The sequence below is a fragment of the Pungitius pungitius genome, chromosome 11 (genome assembly GCF_949316345.1).
Source record: "Pungitius pungitius chromosome 11, fPunPun2.1, whole genome shotgun sequence".
Taxonomy (NCBI): Eukaryota; Metazoa; Chordata; class Actinopteri; order Perciformes; family Gasterosteidae; genus Pungitius; species Pungitius pungitius.
In genome coordinates this window covers 19,391,358-19,414,263 of record NC_084910.1, presented here as the reverse complement: position 1 = coordinate 19,414,263, position 22,906 = coordinate 19,391,358, and the positions used below count along the sequence as shown (strand labels likewise).

At 46.5% G+C, this 22,906-nt stretch overlaps 1 protein-coding gene across 1 annotated transcript; it reads right to left on the bottom strand.

Moving 5' to 3' along the window:
* Positions 1-279: 279 nt before the first annotated feature.
* Positions 280-21,408, bottom strand: npr1b (natriuretic peptide receptor 1b). The gene is made up of 22 exons (XM_037453128.2): positions 21,213-21,408; positions 18,679-19,450; positions 12,743-12,930; positions 12,071-12,184; positions 9,430-9,565; positions 7,180-7,271; positions 6,515-6,644; positions 6,076-6,160; positions 5,706-5,823; positions 5,527-5,601; positions 4,851-4,928; positions 4,607-4,711; positions 4,463-4,534; positions 4,191-4,353; positions 3,751-3,906; positions 2,858-3,026; positions 2,571-2,717; positions 1,977-2,100; positions 1,834-1,902; positions 1,446-1,617; positions 943-1,041; positions 280-867 (listed from the first exon to the last, which is right to left on the bottom strand). The coding sequence occupies exons 2-22, from the start codon at positions 19,388-19,390 to the stop codon at positions 722-724; spliced, it is 3,150 nt and encodes a 1,049-aa protein (XP_037309025.2). The 5' UTR covers positions 19,391-19,450; positions 21,213-21,408; the 3' UTR covers positions 280-721.
* Positions 21,409-22,906: the final 1,498 nt, after the last annotated feature.

Below are 22,906 nucleotides of genomic sequence, written 5' to 3'. Positions count from 1 at the left end.
GGGTCTGTCTCTGGTGGACTGGTCTCTGAGGACCTGGGTCTGATCCCTGGTGGACTGGTCTGTGAGGATCTGGGTCTGTCTCTGGTGGACTGGTCTCTGAGGACCTGGGTCTGATCCCTGGTGGACTGGTCTGTGAGGATCTGGGTCTGTCTCTGGTGGACTGGTCTCTGAGGACTTGGGTCTGTCTCTGGTGGACTGGTCTCTGAGGACCTGGGTCTGTCTCTGGTGGACTGGTCTCTGAGGACCTGGGTCTGTCCCTGGTGGACTGGTCTCTGCTGGGTCTGGAATCAGTAACTTCCACAGAAAGTCTCTCTAACTTTACCTTTTATTTGTTTCATAAATCCTTGGAAGGTCTGTTTACAACGCTATGAATTGTGGGTAAAGAGTCTGAGGGACGGATGGTGGACGTCGTTATCGGGTCTGATCTTTACGTGATAACCGGTTAAAACTTTTACAAATCAAATAGTTTAAATCCATCTTAACGCTCGTTTCTTTACCGATTCTGTGTAAAGTTAATAAAGAGATGATTCTAGTCGCGGCGCCCTCTGCTGTTTGCGGACGAAAACACGGGCGAAGACAAACATCTCACTTCCTGCTTGAGGCTCCGCCTCCTGGATCACCTGCAGCTTCCGGTCCTCTCAAACCTCGGCTGCTCCGTTCATTATTTCCTGTACGAGGACGTTCCAGAGGTCCCCTGTCCTCCGTCCTCGTCCCCGTCCCCTCATTGGCCGCCGCTCTCGCCCAGCAGCCAATAGGTGGTCATCTTGCCTTTGCCCTTGAGCTCGACGTCCCCCCTGCGCTCCAGCTGGAAGCAGTTGAACTCCAGCAGGACGTCGCGGGTCGCCGCCGACACGTGAATCTTCAGCGCTGAAAGAGAGACGTGATCCGTCTTATTGATCCGTTCAGTGTTTATTGATCCTTCAGGTTCTGATCAGTTCTGACCTTCTCCGCTGGACTCCATCCGAGACGACGTGTTGACGGTGTCCCCGAAGAGACAGTAGCGAGGCATCTTCAGGCCCACGACACCAGCGCACACGGGACCTGTAGGAGGACGTGGGGACAGGGGACAAAGGGACACGTGGACAGCAGGAGGCAAAGATCCTCTTTTTATCAGTTTTATTGATCTTAAAGTCACAAAACTCAACAGATGTCAAATATATTTATAACTAATAATATAGAAATATATTGTTTCATATATTGTACCCTCAACTTGTACTTGTACCCTTAGCGTGTACTTGTACCCTTAGCGTGTACTTGTACCCTCAGCGTGTACTTGTGTACATGTACCCTCAGCGTGTACTTGTGTACATGTACCCTCAGCGTGTACTTGAGTACTTGTACCCTCAGCGTGTGGAGGCCGATCCTCAGCGTGTACTTGTACCAGCAGCGTGTACTTGAGTACTTGTACCCTCAGCGTGTACTTGTACCCTCACTTGAGTACTCACCGCTGTGGATGCCGATCCTCAGCCTCAGCGGCTCGGAGCGGTGACGCGTCCTGAAGGAGCGCACGGCGTCCAGCAGGGCGAGCGCCATGCGGGCGATCTCTCTGCCGTGCAGCTTCCCGTTCCTCACCGGCAGCCCCGACACCACCATGTAGGCGTCGCCAATGGTCTCCACCTGGGGAGGGTGGTGGGGGCCGCCACGGCAACACAGCAGGGGAGAGATCCAGAAGAACATTTTTTATAGATTTAAAGAAGAACATGAAGCTTCCACTTCTTCTCTAAGTAAATACTTTGATCCCTTTAAACAATAGACCCTGAGAGCCACATCTAAAGGATCCATTGATCCACATGCTCCCCCCCCCCCCCCCCCCGTGTGCATTGGTCTCGTCACCTTGTAGACGTCAAAGTTGTCGATGATGGCGTCGAAGCAGGTGTAGAGGTCATTGAGCAGAGTCACCACCTGCAGGGTCACAGCACAGTTATGGATCCAGATGTTCACTGGAGCAGGAGAACATCTGTGACCGGGAGACTCGCCTCCATCGGCGTGCTCTCTGCGGAGATGGCGGTGAAGCCCACGATGTCACTGAAGTAGATGGTGACGGAGTCGAAGGCCTCCGCCTGGACCGTCTCGCCCCGCTTCAGCTGCTCCGCCACCGAGCTGAGGGATTTATACATGTACATGTTTGGGTATACATGTGTATGTATATAGGGCCGGGACTTTAGCGCGTTAATTACGATTAATTAATTACAATGTGAATTAAGATTAATTAATTACACAAAAAATAACACATTAAACATTTTTTACTGTCTGAAAAAATAACCAATGTACTTGAAAGTATTGGTCTACTTAGTTTACAGAGGGTCTACATACCTATAGGCTACCTGAATTTCTGAAAGTACTATATTTCTAAATATGCTATTGCTACACTTGGTTGAACAAAAATAAAAATCCATGTGAAAAAAATTACTTCTCACTGTTCTCAGGTCAAATATTTATGCAATTAAAATGCGATTAATTTCGATCAATTAATTACAAAGCCTCTAATTAATTAGATTAATATTTTTAATCGAGTCCCGGCCCTATTATATATATGTGTGTGTAGTCCGTGTGTGTACACAGACACCCACTGAGGTAGTATCTGGTAGAGCAGAGCTTCGGCCTTGCGTTTCTCCTCGTGATAAGCTTGAGTTCGTTCCTCCACCAGCTCCTCCAGGTTGGTGGCGTACTGCTCCATACGAGACAGGAGGTTGTCCAGGATGTTGGTCCTCGATTCCCTGAACACACACACACACACACACACACACTCATCTGTTACTTGGTCATTTGTTATCTCAACATCTCTCACCTTATTTCACCTTTCATTACCCCCCCCCCCCATCTCACCCCATGTGTGTGATGGACATGAAGCTCTCACTTGTTCTGCTTGCGCAGCAGCAGGCGGACGTGGTTGAACTCCGGCCTCTCCGTGGGCTCCTCGGCCCAGCAGCGCTGCATCAGCTGACCCAGCTCGGGGCTGTGGTTCTGGGGGTCCACGGTGGGTCTGAGGCAGGGCCACTCGCCCAGGACCACCCGGTCCACGATCTCTGCCGGGGGAGGGGGAGAGGGGGGGGTAGAGATGTTAGGCTCAGGTGCATCAGTGGCTATTAAGAGACAGGAAGTAGGAAAACACAGACATTATGTGGAAATAAATATAATATTTAAGCAATAAGGTACGAGAGGCTGCACTTTATCGTCCAATAATGGAACAGTTCGAGGGCGTTGTTACGGCAACCGTCTACCTGTTACATTACAGCCTCAAGTACCTTGTTGCTTTGCTATTTTTTATAAATAGTAAGTAAAAAGCTGCCTTTCAGCACAAAATAGTTGAAGTCACCAAACGTTGTGTGTCACATGTCATCAGTTTAGAGACAAATAGTCCCCTACGTGCATGTAAACACCATCGGGTCCCTCATCCTCTCATCCATTCACATCATGACTCCACCTTAATGTCTGCTTGTGAAAGCTCACGTTGCCTCAAAACCATCATTTGGGGGATTTTTTTTTCTGCGATCTCCACCGAGATAAAAGCTAAAATGTTAACTAAAGGTCAAACAAAATCTAACATGTTACTTTGAGTGCAGTGATATGAACAATGGGTCAATGTGAACAGCTACTGTACATTATCACTGAATAATGCACCCCCCTCTCAACCAATCAGAACGCTGGATTTCATCTACCCGGGTTTTAATGGGTAATAAAACCCAGGTCAGGAGCTGGTTTGTCAGCACCAGAGGTCACCTGTCTGTGTCTCAGGTCCTTCTGTCCTACCTTTGGGGCTCAGGGGGCTTCCCTCCAGGTAAAAGGCTCCTTGGCGCAGCGCCACCTCCTGGAGGACGATGCCGAAGCTGTAGACGTCTCCTTTCTGGGTCCCCTGAGGAGGAGGGGCCTCCATCCTGAGCAGCTCGGGGGCCATCCACAACCTTTCTGCACAACAGGGGGGGGGGGGGGGGGGCAACAGCTTTGTGCCATCTTTATCTTCATCTCGTATCAACCTCTAAAACGCTGATCTGAGCCAACCAGACACAGAGTAACACAAACACATTAATGTGTCTTCTCCCTGAGCGTCATCACCATGACTGGTTGGGATCGGCTGGTTCTTCACACGACAGAAGACTAGGGTTGGGTACCGAGAACCGGTACCAGAAGAAACCCGAACGATACCATCCCTACAGAAGAGGCTCCTGTCTGTCTCCTGGGTGAGAACTCACGGGCGTAGTAGGCGTGAGCGTCTTTCCCCGAGTCGCCCTCGGACCGCAGGCTGGACAGGCCGTGGTCGGTGATCTTCAGGACGAAGCGGTTGTCCACCACGCAGTTTGAGGACTTGAGTTTACCGTGAGACACGATGACGCTGTTGTGGAGGAACAGCATGCCCTGCAGAGAGAGACGGGAGGCTCCAATACACACAAGTACATGTACTTATAATGTATATATATACATACGCTCGACGCTCGTGTACTATGAACATGAGAAGATGAGAAACCTTAACGATGTCGTTGATGAGAGAATATTTGAACATCCAGTCCAGAGTGATGCTGTCATTCTCCAGGATGTCCTGGAGACACAACAGACGTGCCGTTAACAGACAGACAGACAGAGAGACAGGTGCAGGGAGACAGACGGGTACCTGCAGGCTCCCTCGGGGACAGTACTCGGTGACGATGCAGGTGTTTGGCGGATCGATGCAGGCTCCAATGAATCTGGTCAGATGTTCGTTCTGTACGTCTCTCATCTCCACAAACGCATATTAACATGAAATCATTTCTTTATTTTATGACACGTGTAAAGCTGTTTTGGTGCTGATTTTTTCTTGATTCTGCACGTTTCAGATTGTGAACCGTGAGGATGTGAAGTGAAATAAATGAACTCACATGTTTGAGCTCAAACAGGACCTTCCTGTTCAGCTCGATGCGTTTCCTGTTGGTGCGTTTAATGGCAACAATGTTTCCCTGTTCAACACAAACAGAAGCAACGGTTTGTAGATCCAACAGGTCTGAGTCCAGGAGGAAGGAGGGATGTGGAAGAAGGAAGGTTAAAGGAGGAATAAGGAAGGAGGAAAGTTGAAGGAGGAAGGTTTAAGGAGGAAGGAGGAAGATTGAAGGAGGAGGAAGGAAGAATGTAAAAGGAGGGAGGTTGAAGGAGGAAGATGGAAGGAGGAAGAATGTAAAAGGAATGTAAAAAGGAGGAAGGTTGAAGGAGGAAGATGGAAGGAGGAAGAAGGAAGGAGGAAGGAGGAAGGTTGAAGGAGGAGGAAGGAAGAATGTAAAAGAAGGAAGGTTAAAGGAGGACGGTTTAAGGACGGAGGATCAAGGTGGAAGGTTGACGGTTGAAAGTGAAAGGAGGAATGAGGAAGTTTGAAGGAGGAGGGTTAAGGGAGGAAGGTTGAAGGAGGAAGGTTAAGGGAGGAAGGGGAAAGGTTGAAGGAGGAAGGTTAAGGGAGGAAGGGGAAAGGTTGAAGGAGGAAGGTTAAGGGAGGAAGGGGAAAGGTTGAAGGAGGAAGGTTAAGGGAGGAAGGTGTCTCCTTCTGAACCAGCTCTCTCTACTCACCTTGTAGTAGCCGGTCTTTGCAAAGACCTGCAAGTTTCCATCTCCAGTCATCAGGGAGCCGCAGTTCGAGCCTCTCTGGAGAGACGGAACAAGGTCAGTGTGTGTGTCCGTGAGTGTTTGTGTGTGTGTTTGTGTGTGAGTGTGTGTGAGTGTGTGTGAGTCTGTGTGTGTGCACTAACCAGAGACAGTGTGATCCTGCTGCCACTGCGCAGGACCTTGTCCTGGTTACTCATCTGGATGTCGTCCCAGGACATCCTCCAGAGCTGAGCCACCAGCTCCTCCTCTAACTTCATCTTTCTGTGAAGACACAGGGAGACAAAGAGGGAGAGAGAGACAGTTTCTAGTGAGGTCCATGGCACATTCCATCATACATTTCCCACAATGCAACTATGCTTTATCATCTTTCAGTTGTCACTTTAAAAGTTGTCAAACGTCAATGTCCAATTTCAACCTCAAAGCCACATTCAACCTGAAGAAGCAAAGAAAGAACCGGGACCAGAATCAGATCCAGATCCAGAACCGGATCCGGAACCAGAGGTGAGCTCTCACCGGTAGACAAAGATGGTGACGGTGAGGGTCATGGTGACGATGAAGAAGACCACGATGGAAACCATCTGGTTGATGGTGACCGTCTCTGTTGGAGGGACACAGACAATACTCAAGTATCTTATTCCTTTTAGTTTTCAAATTCATCACTAACACCACATTTGACAGATTACCGCTGAATGCATCGTCATAACGTTATAATGTCCTCATGTTCACTGAGCTGTTCCTGAACACATCACAATATAACTCCTCACCCCCCCTATGATGACATAGGGACATTGAAGGGAACCTCCGTCGGCTAGCCAATAGCGGTCAGCTGCTAACTAGCTGTTACTAGCTCCTCCTCCACACTTATTGGTTGATTGTGACATCACATGATCAGTGATGTCGTCCTAATCTATATTTACACTCTGAGGGTCAACAGTAACGGTTTTCCACTGACTGGTGAGGCAGACGGGGTTGTCGTTCTTGAAGCCGCAGACGGGAACATCTGGAGGAGCACGTCCTCCCGGCCAGGACAGCTGCGTATCAACTGTCAGCCGCTCCTCCGCACTGTTGTACATCAGAAATATCTGGAATACAACAAAACGCGAAAGAGTTTACATGCAGACGACACGCTTCTCTGTGCAGCAGAAGACCATCTCATCTCTGATTGGCTGTGGACTCAGTGGCTCCACAATTTGCGTTGACTTTGTTTGCAATAAACTCGTAGGAGCATTTGAACATATGAAACCCAATGGGGGGGGGGGGGGGGGGGGGAGTGAGGAGAAGATTCACGTCTTGTTCTTTGGTAAAAGTGGAATAAATCAGTCCTGCAATGAGTCAGCAATGGAGGAAGAGCGAGGATCAGCTGCTCGCTGTGCTTCCTCCTTTCACTATCGCCTTTAGGCCCCTGGACCCGCCCCCACATGCCGATTGGCTGGTGTTGCCATGCTGTGATTGGCTAAGTACACCGGGCGGACTAGTTTGCCTCAGTGATTCTGTCCTGTGAGTCTTTTTACTGCCTTCATGAGACACTTTAGGATGCTCTTCAGATTACGGTACAACCCGTATCTATAACGCCTCGAAGCTGACTGATGAATAAGAAGAAGGGGCGTGGCTTGTCACCTGGAAGGTGTTGGTGGTGGCGTTGATGTCCCACAGGGCGAAGTCTGTCTCTCGGTCCCCGTTCTCGTCCAAGTGGACCTTTCCAGTCACACCTGGAGGACACAAACCAACACACACCACCAGGTAATGTCTCAGGTGGTGAAATGGTCCAGCGGGCTGATTGGTTCACTTAGTGTCCACCAGACCGTAGGATGACTCCATTTTAAAGCACAATGTGATTCAGCTTCTTCCCTCAACGTGGTCCCACGGTGCAGAACAACGCGCTACAACAACAGCTTAGTTCCAGCACCATCACTCAGGTGAACAAATCACAGCAGCAGTGCACAGATGCTGCAGAATCGTTTGTATACTTATTTATTTAATCTATTGATTGAGTGATTGTGTACTTTGATCATGTTTGTCTTGTGGTCTGTGTTGTCTGTCTGGGATGTGGGAGTGGGACAAAGAAAGCGAGAGAAAGGGACGAGTGAGACAAATGAGCAATTTAATCCATAGTGGACCCACTGGTTTCTGTTCATTCATATGCTCAGAACCCATTGAAACGTCATCGTGAGGCTCAATGAGCTCCTCCACGTGAGGAGGAGAACGGCCTGATGCATTCAGGTACACATTTAAAGTCCTGGCAGAAATCTGAATTTAAGCATATTTTATTAATTTTCTCTTATTTTGAAATGCATAAGACGTCAGAGGCTGTGACGTCGACGGAAAGGAACCCAGAGGACGGCGCCGTCCTTTGAGGTGAAGCTGACGAACCCAAAGGGTGGAGCCGAGGTGAGGAGCGTCCATTAGCTGATGGAGCGGAGAGGCTGTAATCTGATCTCCTCCCTCCAATCTGTCAGGGAGGTTGTCTCTGATGAAATCCGATTACCCCCCCCCCCCCCCCTCTATGGCGCTCTCTCACGCCCCATCGCTGCTTTTATCAGCCTCTAATAAGTATGGAAATGAAAGTGAATGAGATGGTGCGAGATCTTGCAAGAAGACCTGGGGTGTTTTTATGTTGATCTCCAAGCTGATCTTCTGTCGCTAGGCTAACAAAGGTGATGTTGCTGTTAGTCTGTTGCATGGCAACAGCCACACGTACGGGACTAGTTAGTGGTCGCTCGTACCCGGGTTATAAAACACTTCCATCTTCCATAACGTAACAGTTCAAGGGTTTAACAACGGCCCATGACCTCTGACCTCTAGCATCAACAAGGCATTGTCGACCACAGGACTGCCGCACACTGGATGTTTTTCCCTTTTCACACCATTCTTTGTAAACCCTAGAAATGGTTGCCTCAGACCAACTACCAGGCCACGCTCAAAACCACACCCCTAAATGCATTGAAGCAACTGCCATGTGATGATTAGATTGTGTTTGATTAGATAATTGCATTAATGAGACATTGAACAGGTGTTCCTAATAATCCTTTAGGTGAGTGTAGATCAGCACAAACGCTTCATCTATTTGTTCCTGGCCCCTCTGTCAAATTTTAGAACCCACTGTGGTTAAAATAACTCTCTTAAACTCAGAAAATGACTCAGCAGCATCTGATCTGCATCTGATAGCTTATTTTTAGTTATTTTTGTCATGTGTTGAAAAAGGCTACTTTTTAAGCACTTGTTTGATGGAACGTGTGGTGGGAGGCTTTTAATAATGAAAGATATTTCTCCCTAACTCCCTGTGTGTCATTTTGTGCACTTTCATTGCTCTTAATAATAAAACTATTAACCATGTGTATTAGGTTTCAGTTAAAGATTAGTTGAACACCATGTAATCACAATGTCAATAATCCTACTGTGGCCTACTGTAATCTAACCAATATTGTCCATCTCTAATCTGGTGGTTTGGGCCCCACAAAAAAAAAACCCCGTTGCCCAGTGACCAGCGTGCCCCCCCCCCCTTTGTTTACAAAGTGGGCTCATAAATCAAACATTAGCAAGAAAATAAAATAAAACCCCACCACGCTCCTCCTGGCTCAGCCAAGCAAGCAGCCCAAAGGAGCCCGGGTCGGATCATGTGACAAAGCGTCCTCATTGGCCGAGAGGATGAGCGTGAGGTCAAAGAGGTCGGACCTGAACCTCTGCGTGTGCGTGCGTGTGTGTTTTGGACGTCTTTACAACAGAGGAAGTGGATGGACTTTTATGTCATTCATCAACTCGACCTCCAACGCACAGAAACCTCAACAGTTCAGACTGAATCCAGTTTCCGATTTTGCTGATCCCGGTGAAACGCAGAGCGGACAGAACCCGGTGCGAGGCTCCACTGACCCTCGAAGGTCCGGTTCCACATCCTCTTGGTGACGTTCTTTCCTGGAGGCCGCTTGCCGGACTCGGACATCGTGGCGTTCAGAGCGTGAGTGAAGAGCATCACGCCGTCGTAGAATCCTCCGGCTATGATGTTCATCTGGACGCACAGAGGAGAGAGAGATTAAGATGACATGAGGTAAGAAGAGCTAAAATAAAATAATCCTGTATTAGTCGTTCATGACACACTCTCATTCAGCTTTTATTTAACTTTTCATTTTTGGATGTTTTTTTTGTCCTGTAAGTAGGATGCCGAGAGCGTTGTCATGACAACAGTGATCGAGTGCCGAACACGTCTTTATGTGATCACAAACACTCTCTGATTGCATTCGAATCGCCTCAGAAACCAGGAACCATTAACGGCTCCGCTGAAAACTAATTGCCTCGATCATCCGAGGGTAAAATGGCAGCTTGATTACCCACAGCGAGTCGAGACGAACCACAGGAACGAGAAGCTTTGATCCCGGCCAGTGATGCTGACACACCAGCAGGTGCACTCTCCATATGGGTCCATAAAGACGTGGGATGTTTCCACAAAGTGGACGCTATATGTAGTAAACATGCTGTTGGTGGGAAAGTATGCTGCTATCTTTTCCCTCTTCAAAAACACTGCAGTGATTTAACGTGATCGAACCGACATCTCTGCCGTGTTTTAATGGCTGTCAGGGGTTAATGACATGTGGTGCTAACGGAGTTCACTGAACCCACAACCTCGGCCCTCAAATTTAAATTGGTGGCTAAAGGGAGAATTTAAAAGAGACCGCTGTCGACCCACGAGAGTGTAAAGCCAAGCAATGGTAAAAATATGAAATAAAACACGACATGAAATGACACAAGTTGTGTCTGTTTACAAGTAATGAGGACGACCCAGAGACGAGAAAACATCCCAGACTGCAGAAAAATAAACAATCCCACGCTGAGCCCTCAAAAATGAAGATGAATAATTTAGAGTGAACGTGTGCGAGAGAGAGCAGAAGCCCGTTATGATCATTATACAAGCCTGTAAAGGTCAAAGGTCAGCTGTGTGAGGAGCTTTGAGGGATCCTGTTTCTCCCCAGTGATCTCTGGAGTGTGTGTGTGTGTCTGTGTGTGTGTGTTAACGTCATCACTGTCGCTCAGCCGTCTGTCTGCTGCTGATAAACTGGCTTCACAAAGCTGCCAGATAACAATCACACACATTCTGTGGCTGCTGAGGGACAAACACAAACTTGCTGGACCCTACAGACCATACAGCATTAAGACCAGATCAACCTAGGCCCAACCCGACCAACATGTCACCACCAACATGTCACCAACATGTCACTAGTAACATGTCACCAGTAACATGTCACCAACATGTCACCACCAACATGCCACCAACATGTCACCACCAACATGCCACCAACATGCCACCAACATGTCACCACCAACATGCCACCAACATGTCACCACCAATGCCACCAACACGTCACTAGTAACATGTCACCACCAACATGCCAAAAAATGTCACCACCAATGCCACCAACATGTCACTAGTAACATGTCACCACCAAAATGTCACTAGTAACATGTCACTATTAACATGTCACCACCAACATGCCAAAAACATGCCACCAACATGTCACCACCAACATGTCACCACCAACATGTCACCACCAAAATGTCACTGGTAACATGTCACTAATAACATGTCACCAATAATTGCCACGCTTGACTGAAAACATGGACGGACGTGCCGCCAAAAAAAAACGACACTCCGCTGCATTAAAAAAGTCCCTTCAAAATAAAATGACAGGATGAATTTTTTTATTTTTATTTTCCCATGCAAAGGCCCACTAAAAACCAGTTGAGAATCACTGTGTTAGATGAATTGTGACCTGTGCAGCAACTAAATAAGGGACTCAATGTGTCTCACCTTCCCTCTTAAGCTGTGCTGCGTAACGTAAGACGTGATAACATCAGCAGCACGAGGCCTGGTGACTGCTGGTCCTTGTCTTCTCTGATGTTCGACCCGATAGGATGACATCAGCAGACTGAATTAGCTTCCCCAGACTGAGTGGTCCAGCTGTGCTGACTACACTGATTACTCATTTGCATAATGCTGTCGTTTTCCATCTGCTCACGTTGACACCTTCCAGCACCGAGGCTGTCACCTTCAATCGCCTCATTTCCTGCGTCCGTATCCAGGCGCATTGATCTCTGCGCCTGCCTTATTTCTGTTGGAGAGTGTTCACGTTTCCCTGAAGTGTTTTGATCAACAAAACAAGAAACCTTCTCTAATTGCTTCTTTCTTTTCCCACATAAATAAAGAAGCGTCAGAAACACACATATGATTAAAGTTCATCATTTGATTACTCAAAACTGATTTTTTAAATTTGTTTAATTGTGACTAACAATTCATATATGTATATACTGTATATATGTGGATTGTTAGTCACAATTAATATATATATCCACATATATATGTATATATGTGTGGATTGTTATATATATGTATATATAGTCACATTAATCAAACAATATTTAAAGAAAAACAGGTGTGGTTATGTTGTTCTGGAGGAGCAGACTGTGGTCTTCCCTCCAGAAGGTATCTACGGTATCTAGGTGTCTACGTCTTCATCCTCACCAAGGAGTCCTTTATGGTGAAGTTGAAGTTCCTCTCGGCGTCGGTCTTCAGGTTCTGGACAAACGCCTGGTAGTCTTGGTTCTGTGGTTCTCGGTACGTTAAGATCTTCACACTCTAAAAACAAAAGGAACAGAGAAATAAAACATTTTCTTTACTACTTTGTCTGTAGACTTTTCCTAAATTCACCGTTAGATGATGCCTCATTTGCATATTTAACAACATCTCACAAATATCGGACCTATTTATCATGGCTGTGAAAACAACTGTATTTATGATCATAATACATGTTCATTGTGTCTTTTGAGGTTATTTGAATCTCTTGTAGCTGCTTTCTGATTAACCATTTAAATACACTGTATAAATATACATTTGATATATTCATAAAATCTACTCTAATATTTCAACAAAATGAAAGAGAAATTATGATGCTGGCTTCATCTGCTGCTCTCATTTATACTATTGAAATATGTGAAAACTAGCGTTATGACATCATCTCATCTGCATAATAAAACGCAGCATTTAAGACAACTGCCTTAATGTAAAACTGTTTCCTCTTCATGTCCATGTAATTGGACCTGATTTATACATTTAAAACATCTTCTTAACCCTTAGGGGACCTTCACAGGGAAGGAGGTTCCGGTCAGAGGGGGGGAGGGGGGGGGGGGGGGGTACCTGGAAGGCCTTCTCGGCCACGGCGTCGTCCTGGTCGCCGCGGGCCCACGGCTGTCCGCCTCTGTCGTCCAGACTCGCCCCGAAGACGTCGATGTAGAAGAAGACGTACTGCTCGTGGGGAAGGTCCGCCCGGCCGAACTCAACCATCAGCCTGCGGAAGACGTCCGGGGAGCAGCAGACGAACATCACTGTGAAGGGAAGCCAGAAGGAGGAACACCATGACGTCTCCTCTCACCTGCTCACGGCTACAGGAAGCTTGAAATAAAGCTTGATGGACAGAAGCACTGAATAAATGTTATTGAAAGTTTGTCTTCTCGAGAGGAGACTCTTGTTGACTCGGATTCCCGTCCCACCTCCTCCATTGTTTGATAACCTCTGAGCAGGAAGCGAAGGGTGAGACGCAGGAAGCAGGCGGGGCTAACGGCGTCGATCTCCTGCAGCGTGGGGACGGCGAGGTGGGACATCGGCAGGAAGGAAGGAGCTCCTTCACACCCCGGGAGGAGACGCTCTCTGACTAGCCCCCATGCTAATACCTCCCGTGTTGGAGTTACGCTAGTGACATCACAGCTTCCTAGTTGAGTGAGGTTTTGTCTCCTACAGTAGCTCCTTGTGAACTCTCCACACAAGAGGTCAAGGAGGCGTGGTCAGGAAGACAATTACGGACCATTCCACCTCAACGTCACCCTGGGTCTCCTGGAGGAAGGACGGTGCTTGTTTGACCAGACCCCCCCCCCCCCCCCCCCCTTTGGGTTCCTGGGGCCGTACCGTACGTTGTACTTCCTGGTCCATGAACAGAGGGACTTGTGGGATATCTCAGAATTACGCCAGGTGGATGATCTTCTCTTCTGATGCTCCGTTCATCTCAGCTCTTAATGCTTCTTACAGAGTTTCACCTTTCAGTTTCATTTTGACAGAATAACCCTCTCAAGCCTTCTTTCTGCTTCTAGTTTCCTTTCAAACAGAAACCTGTTTTTGAGATTCAATAGAAATAATTACGGCTTTTTATAAAGATATATAAAGCTGAAACTAAATCTTCTTCAGCAGAGTAAACATTGTGAATGATAAATAAATCTTTGGACGTGCGAGCCGGCTCACGTTCCCCTCACAGCACACAGTCCCACCCACGTGTCACATGGTGCTTTGTTCTGTCGTCTCTCTGCTGGACGCCTGGTCACCGCAGCGAGGTCGTTAGGTCAAACACAGAGGACCAGATTCAAAGCCCACAGTGTGTGACACAACCGAGCTATTAGCCACAGACGCACGGATGCACCGTCGGGGGGGTAAATAATTCGCAGTGGCACACGGCTGCCCCCTAAAACCAGAGACCAGACACGCCGGAATGTGCCTCAAAACGCACCCTCCAAAGCACCGGCGCGGCGGCGGGCCACGGCCGGTTTACTGTGAGGAGGTGCAACAGGAAGCGGTGGCACCTGGTGAGGTTCAGCGTGACGTCGCTGCTCCCTCCGGATCAAACCGGCCGGGGCTCCTGGGCTTCAGGTTCTAGCGTATTAATCGTTAACTACTAACAGATGGACGGGAGGTGGAACAGATCGCTGAAGCGCGGCCTCCTGGGTAGATTTGTTCAGGACGATCGAGCCGCCTGCTCCTCCTCGAGGGTTCAGGTCAGCCTGTTGGGTCTCACGCCGACGTCACCGATCCAGACCTGTGGTCATTCTGTGGTTTCAGGTCTTCTTCAGTGCAGCACGACGTTCATTTAGTGACCGATGGTCCATTTGGAGTCAAACAGACCATAAAGCAGGGCACTGCTGATTGACAGGTCTCTACCGGACTTGATGCTCATGGGGAGTTTGTTCTTTATGATCCCGTCACCTATTTGGGGGGCCGTGTCGTCATGGCAACGAGTAGATGGAGCCGTGCAGAGGAGCCCTGATGATGCACTACCCCCCCCCCCCCCCCCCCACCCCTTAAGTCTTTTTGTCCTCGCTCATTACGTTTACGTGGAATAATGACGTAATGCTCGATGATTAGAACACAAACCACCACAAAGGAGTAGAAGCACAATGTGTCACACACGCGGTGAGACGGGTGAGGTCAGCGATAAGACCCACTTCCTGTCTGACACAGCTGCTCCCAGGACGGCCACCACCAGCACATTATTCACTCAATCATGTGCAATAGCAGAATGGAAATTTAAGTCAATTGAATTTGAAGTTGTTTTTAACATGTTCACAGTTTATTCTTTATTATTACTTGATGCCCTTTCCACAACCCTTCATTCCCTGAATAAAGGTACTAAATGTAGGAGGATAATGTCAAGTCAGAAAGGGAAAGACGTTAAAACCAACAGAGAAAAAACACGTACATGCGTAAAATCAATGTGATTCAATTAAATCACAATTCAACTCTATTGAAAATGAATACTAATCATTTTATTTTATTTATTTGATACTTTTTTTAACTATGCAAAAGCCAGACAAAGAAAATGAAGAAGGAAAATACCATTTCTGGTGTCTGAATTATAAGGGTGACTATATTAGGATTATTATTACCAGCAAATGGAGGAAGAAGAGCGTTCATTTGAAACCTTTAGTACGGACCTCCTTTCGTTATCCACTGACTACCGACATGTTTGTTGTGCATTTTGGATCCTTCAGTCGGATTCTTCGTGTGTGTTAAAATGTCTCCTTTGATTAACGAGACAAAACGCAAAGGCCGACGAGGTAAAATTAGCCCGGGAGTGTTTGTCAGGAAATACCTCCGATGCGATAGGCCCGGCCCCCGTACGGGGCCTCGGCTGCATGACCTCGGTTAATGAACAGCCGGGCGGGAGGCTCGGGGGCCTCCGTGGGAACCGACGGCGGGTTTGTTTGTGCTGGATAACAAACGCACCTCGGGCACAGAAGGTGGATTTACGAGGAGGTTTATTAGCCGCTGCTCGAAGTCAAAGCTTCTCGTACTACTTTTGTCCTCTGGGACGGAACGTCCCTTTGGACGTCTTCATGCTGTCTACACGCAAAACACAAACTAACCAACCAACTAACCGTCAGAAACCAAAAATATATTTAAAACGGAGTAAAAACATTTTGAAAATCATCAAAATTGCAAAAAGGCAGAATTGACATTATGATATTAGTTTCCAGTTGTTTAAGTAATTGATTCTTCCCGTTAGTGGACCAATCTAATGAAGAAGGATTAACTTTTTGTTAACCCTTTAATATTTAAATGTTTTAAAATACTGAGCTTCAAGTGAAACTATGACGTCATGATTGATTCATCCGGCAGCACTTATGGTCATGTGACCATTTATCAAAGAAATTCTGACTGGACGTCGGGGAGTGAACACAGAGCAGGGAGGAGAGGATCGGACGTGAAGAATTTACTTTTCACAATACTTAGAGACTAGAGAGCAATGTTAGGACTCCAAATTAGGGCTGTGCAGTAAAGCCAGAAATCCACCACACCGTATTTTGTAGGATTCTGACAGTAAATCAAGATATTTTTGTTTGAGTAAACAGATTCTCTCATTGGAGCCGAGAAGGACACCGTCACCTGAACAGCTGTTCACCTCTCGGTGGCCAACGCGCTCACAACCGCCCTGCAAGTTAGCGAGTTAGCTTGTTTAGCGAGTTAGCTCGTTAGCCTGTTAGCTGTTGTGTCATGTGGAATTTTTATGATTTCTGTCATTCTTCTTCCTGTGTTGTTCTGCACTAAAGACGTGTTTGAGTTTCTCTCTTTGTCTACCTGGTTCTGTTTGCACATTTTCTTTTGAAAAGAAAATCAAAACCGCAAAGAGACGAATGTAACAGGAGCAAAGGCCGAGGATCAGTGACGCAGCACCTTCCCTCCGACCTGCCATCCTGCCGCAGCATCGGGTGATGGAGCATCGATCCAGATCCTGTTTCCACAGAGTGACTCAACGAGAAATCACACAGCCGGGCTCGATGCTTTCAGTGTGTGTGTGTGTGTGTGTGTTTGTGTGTGTGTGTGTGTCAGATTAGCAGATTTATTACAGAGCTTGTCACACTGGATGCTATAAAGATAAAGAGTAACATGCCGTGTGTGTCTGTGTGTCTGCAGGCTGTATTTATTTATTTATTCATCCTCAGCTGCACAGACTTTATCCAAACCGAGTCCTCCGAGCTTCAGTGCTCCTGCTGGGTTCGAGTGTTTAACCTAGTGGGGAGTAGTGGATTCCTTTGGATGGAAAAACAGAAGAACAACTGCTGTGGATCACATGACGTCACTAAAGAAGTCAGGTTACACTGACCAGTTGCAGCACTTTTAAATATTTTTTCAGAGAGGAGAGTCAGCACGAGAGTCCCCCCCCGCCCCCCCCCCACCCCCCCCCCGCCCATCCGACAGTCCGGAATTCATTTTTTCCACCCCGACACGTGTGGAAATAGGTTTGTGTATGCGCACAACGCCCCGATCGAATCGGAGACGCCGAGATGAGAAAGAAACCGATCGAAACCGACCAAAACATGCTGACGGTATCCCGGTATATCACAGTATTGCTTTTTCAAGTAAACACATTAATTCGTTGACCCTGAAAAGGGGCTCCCCAAAGAGCTGTTCGCTTCTCGCTGGCCAACTTGCTCGCAACTGGCCAGTTATCTTGTTAGCAAGTTAGCATGTTTGTGCTTGTTGTGGCTGCTAGTGTTGCCACCAAAGGCTCGGCAAACTTTGCAATAAATCGTTTTCTGATCTAACGTAACTTTCGGATTTTCCAAAACCAAAACCCTCCAAACAGACACAGCTCATCTCTTGGGCACAAGTTGTGTTGGTGCATCTCTGGTCTCTCGTTGTATTGCTTTTTTCCGTGTTTTCATGTGAGTTGTGAGCTGTACCCAGCATGCAGTTCGGCGGGGTTAGGGTTAGGGTTAGTAAAATTATTAGTGTTGTAAATTGTTTATGTGTCACAAAACCATCGTCGCGCAAAAGCTAACAATTTATTGTTAAAAATTACAATCACATAGAAAATGGCGTTTTCCATCATGCACTTAGTTTTGGCAGCGGCGGAGAGCGACTGCAGCGCCTGGTTCTACAAACAGGTGCTTTTAATAACATAGCTCTGGCTGCAGGTCCTGCTTTTGTGTATAACATTATTAATCAGAGCTGTGCTCTCATAAGACACAGGTCATGCACACGCATGAAATGAAACAGGAAACCTTCTTCTCTATCTTGGCCTATTATTCACACTTACAGATCATAATAATCCACCAAAAGACTTTTAAAGGCCTTTAGACGTTGGACGTCAAACTGGGGCTTTTAGTGTGAAAGGTACGAACAAAAAAAGTGGCTCTGAACTGCGCTGCCTTTGTCACGATTAGAAAGGTTCCTCACAATGTCAATGATGATAATAATAATACTGCATGCAAGCCACACGACATATTACGAAAACCCCTGAAATGAAGAATGGATGTTTTTTTGGAACCTTAGACTGAGACACTTCTATCCAGCGCCATGTTTTCTACGGTGGCCTAGAATAGACAAACACAAAATAAAACATCTGTTGGACTTAAGCATTAATATCAAATCTTATTGGATGAACTATTGACTAAACACAGTTCTTCGATACACAAACTGGCTCCACGTTTTATTACACGTTCTCCTTTGCAGAATCTAAAAACACAGTCGTGGCGATTTAAAATACAACAACATGGACCTGCTCGAGTCAGTCACCACCGGGCACATCGGTCCGGAGTGACCTTCTTTTAGGGGCTACGAAAGAAAGTGACCATTCTTCTTCTTCAGGCGCTTACACAATATGCCGACTGGTTAATTCACATTTAGTACTTCGTACAACATGCGGTAATGTTAGTCAGCAAAAGGAAACGGCTGTTTTATCAACCAATGCCGGGAGGAACCCGTTCAAAAGTTCATTGCTCCTCTTAAATCTCGACAAAGGCCGCACAGATCAGATCCTTTAGTCCTTACCTTTCACAATAAAAGCCTCTGGTAGCCTTCCGACTCACCTCGACTGTCGTTCTGGATGTTGCCGAGGATCTGGGAGAAGTTGATCGGCAGCTCCTTCTCGTTGAACACCGTGTTGACGGTGGTGATGTTGATGCTCTGCAGCTCCATGTACAGGCCCTCCACGGCGAAGTAGCACGGCCGGTCGTCGACCTTGTCGTCGTTGAACACCAGCATTACGTGCTGGCGCCAGCCGAAGTGCTGGCAGATCCGCAGGGCGAACCTCCCGAGCTTCTTGTGGGTGGGGCCCGTGTTGGTGATGGAGGGGTAGACTCCCCCGTAGAAGGCCACGGCCGAGGCGCCGGCCGTCACCATGGGGACGTCCCAGTGGCTGGTGAAGAGGCCGACCGGGGAGGAGGTGTAGGAGCAGCCGGGCCCGATGAAGGCCCAGGGGTCGTAGGCCAGCTTGAGGTCCACGGCCATGAGCGCCGCGATGGACTCGGAGCAGATGCGCAGCTTGTTCTCGCTGTTCTTGTAGACGTAGGCGAGGTGGTGGCCGGGGAGCAAGGCGGGGTCGTCGTTGACGGTTCGGACGGCCCGCTCCAGGGCGGGCCCGATGCGAGGCCAGGCCCAGGGGTAGTCCGTGTTGTTCCGCGGCAGGATGACGGCCAGCGTGACGTTCTGCAGCTCCTGTGTTTGGCTGCGTTGGCTTGAGGGATCCAGCAGGAGCAACAGGACCAGCAGGAGAGCGGCGCCCTCCCTGCGGCAGGCCATCCCGCAGACCGGCGGGAAGTCCGCCCCCACCGCCCGCTGAATAATTTATTCCCCTGTTAACTGCACACACACACACACACACAGGGACACGTTAACAAGGGGCGTTCTTCCTCTCAGAATATAAAAACACAGCTTTTTAAAAACTAAAATAAAGACCCGATAAGGTCCGTCACGGACAAATTCTTTGCGGGCATTTCGGCCGCGTTGGCCCTGAGTGACCTTTGTGAGGCGTGGGATGGAAACTCACAGGGGCCTCCCTGCCCGCCTCACACGACGCACACAGCTAATTGCACACAAGGTGAGGGAGGAGCGGGGGGGGGGGGCATCCAGCTATGGATAGCTCCCAAATGTCTGCTCATCCAGAAGAAAGACTTTCATTTTGACTGATTAACTAATTCTTATTATTATCATAACTGTTAGTACATTTTATAACTTTAATGAATCCAAATTGTAAAATGATTGTTATTACTACTGTTATTAATATTATGTTATTATTATAATGGTTATTATTAGGGCTGTCAATATGTCATAACTACTAACTAATTAATCGCACATTTGGAAATTCATTAATTGCGATTAAGATGGTTTTAAGACTAAATCTTTTAAGTAACGAGTTATCTCTTTAGAAAGTGTGTATTTTAGACACTATCGAAACTGACATTTCAACCATAAGGAAACAAACTCAGAAGAACAAGAAACATAAAGTGTAACTTCATCAAACAAGCCGATGTACAACTAGTTATATATCAGATCCATTATAAGTCCAGTTTAAGGTCTACAGTGTGTTAGTGTTTTAGTGGAGGTTTAGTCTGAAGATGTGAAGGCTCTCTGTGGTCCTGATGTCATCACAGAGCTCCTTCCACCATTTAGGAGCAGGACAGCAAAGAGTCGAGATCTAGTCTCAGTGAGGGAGGAACAAGCAGCTTGATGTTGGGATGGAGGGTTTCACCATTACTACATCCAGGACATGGTTATATATATATATAGTATGTATGCAGTGTCATAACTTCATCAAGATGGCCTTCATCGGCGGCATCTAGCCTTTATATATACATCTATCTATGGACAAGACATCTAGCTTTTAGATATATCTATGGCCAAAACTACCATCAGTGCTGTCAACAATAAAATATCCCGCTTCAACAGCTCCAAATAGCACCATAAAAGCTCTTTCATCCTCCCCCCAGCATTGCTCATCAGAGTAACTTTCTTTATATACATTCATGAGATTTGACACGTATTGTTGAGAAATACAAATTAAGTAGTAATGTTTACAAGGCTTTTCGGCGAAAGAAATGAGCGAAAAAAGCGTTAAATAACGCATGCCCGGGTAAGGGCACCTGTAAGTTACTTTGAGTTTTGACCCATTTAAGTACACCTTCCTGCCAAATGTTACATCGTTTTGAAGCTTAAAAACACCTGTCTGATCTGTAAAATGTCACCTTATTCACTCTTTTATAAGAATATCTTATTAATATACTAATAATGAAATCTTATTAATTTATATATTTGATTTAAAATTCTGCTGTTGACGTTAAAAGGTTTTCTTACTCTCATATTACAAATACAGCCTATTAAAATAATACATACCTCACATACATATAAATAACAGGTGTTCTCGTGCTGTTTCGTCCGTTACTATGGCAGCAGCCATCTAAGCCCAGTTATAAACAACATTAAAAGTTTGTTTTAGTCTTTAAGAGGAGGAACTTAAAGGAAAAGTCACGTTTTGATGTGCCAAATATTGTTTATAGAGAAAAGAAAGATTCAACGTGAGTCCCTGCACAAACTTGCGTTACCTCAGACGTCATTTAAACGTTACCTCAGACGTCAATCAAACGCCACGTCAGACATCAATCAAACGTATCCGGGGTTCCATCGGTTTAGAAACACGTTTTCCACCGGGCGGCACTTCCACAGCCGGTAGAAATCCGTCAAACGTCTTAAAATCCGGGCGCAGGTGAATCCAGATGTGCTGCTGTCCGCGTGCTGCTGCACGGACTGACTGCGGGCTGATGGGCGGGGAGCTGGAAGGAAGGAGGGGGGGGGCAGGAAAGGTGGAAAGAGGAGGAACAATGGACGGAGATGGAAAGGAAAGGAAAGGAGGAGAGGAAGGAAAGGGGAGATGGGAGTCCTATTCGGGTTATTCTAGTTTCACTTTGTTAAATCAGCTCTGTATTCCAGTGCATCTTGTTCTACTAGTAGGATCAATCGTGTTGATCGTATTCTCTTCATTTCTCTTTGCCACCATTACAAAGCAATTTCTGCTGCTTCATTTGCTTTACAAAGTACAATAAATGTATTTATTATTAATGTATGTTAATGTTTTGCTGGGAATGTTACCATTATTATTCCTTTCATTATTCATATAATTATATTATTATTATAACTCTTTTTCAATTTGACTATTACTGGTATTATTAATACTAACACTATCATAATTATTACTATCTGTATTACTATCATTTAACTATTATACTTATATTGTTTTGAATGTTGTATATCATTCATTATTCATATTCCATGTATCTCATCATTGAGGTCCTAGTGCCATGTCTCATAGTTCCGTCACACCCTTTGTCCTCATGGTGTCACATTTTATAGCAGCTTTATCTTCCACCGATGCAGCTTGCGGATTATCTCGTTCCCACCGTGGCCTCTGCTTTTATTACCCTGATTCCTACGAACAATAAAAACAAATGCCAACGCATGATTTACAAAGGGAAGGACGGAAAGTGAGAACATTTCGGTAAACACATAAAGTTTGTGGATGAAGACATGAATGCATGCGGAGGACTCTGGTGACATCTGGTGGACGAATGGAGCCATCCACCAGATGTCACCTGGCAAACTGGTCTGACTGGTTCCTGAAGAACACAAATATAAATCATCCTAAAACGGAGCATTAGTTCGGGGACTATGTTCTGCAGCAGATTGGGTCCAACTGTCTGTCCACCAGTCGGTTATGAACCTGACTTGCACTTGGCCTTAGAGTTAATGTTCACATGGGACATGTTCCTGCTAGATGCTGGCGACAGGAAGCTGCAGACACACAGGCTCCATGTCCACACAGAAGTACCCAGCTGGTGGATCCAGGGCCTGTTGAGATAGGAGGCACCAGCAGCTTCAGTGAGGGCATCGTGCACAGATCCTGTTTCTGTAGACACTCTGAAGACTGGTGTCAGGACAAAATACGGCTATGACAGGAATGTTGTCCTTCATTTGAGCACATCTTTTAATGGTAACTTGATCCTATTAAAAGAAAAGATGGATTGTTTTTAAAACATTAATATTAATTGTTAGCAAGTTCAACATTATACTAACTACTATATTTAGTAAAGACTATTAACTATTTTATTCTCTGAAAATAGCTTGTTAGAGCTCTGATGGAAACCCTAACGACAGGGACATATTCCTGTTGGGTGATGCAATTTTATAGTTAATTAAAATTGGTTTGAAGTTTTATTTATTTCACTCTGATCCAGTGCTAGTTTTAACTACATTTCATATTAATGG

What these genes read in the sequence shown, in the direction of transcription:
- npr1b (XM_037453128.2), bottom strand. Translation starts at nt 19,390, where the DNA reads ATGGCCTGCCGCAGGGAGGGCGCCGCTCTCCTGCTGGTCCTGTTGCTC. An exon ending in CTCTACCAGATACTACCTCA is followed by an intron (nt 2,101 to 2,570) that starts GTGGGTGTCTGT and finishes TAAATCCCTCAG; the next exon opens with CTCGGTGGCGGAGCAGCTGA. An exon ending in CAGAGAGCACGCCGATGGAG is followed by an intron (nt 1,903 to 1,976) that starts GCGAGTCTCCCG and finishes GTGACCCTGCAG; the next exon opens with GTGGTGACTCTGCTCAATGA.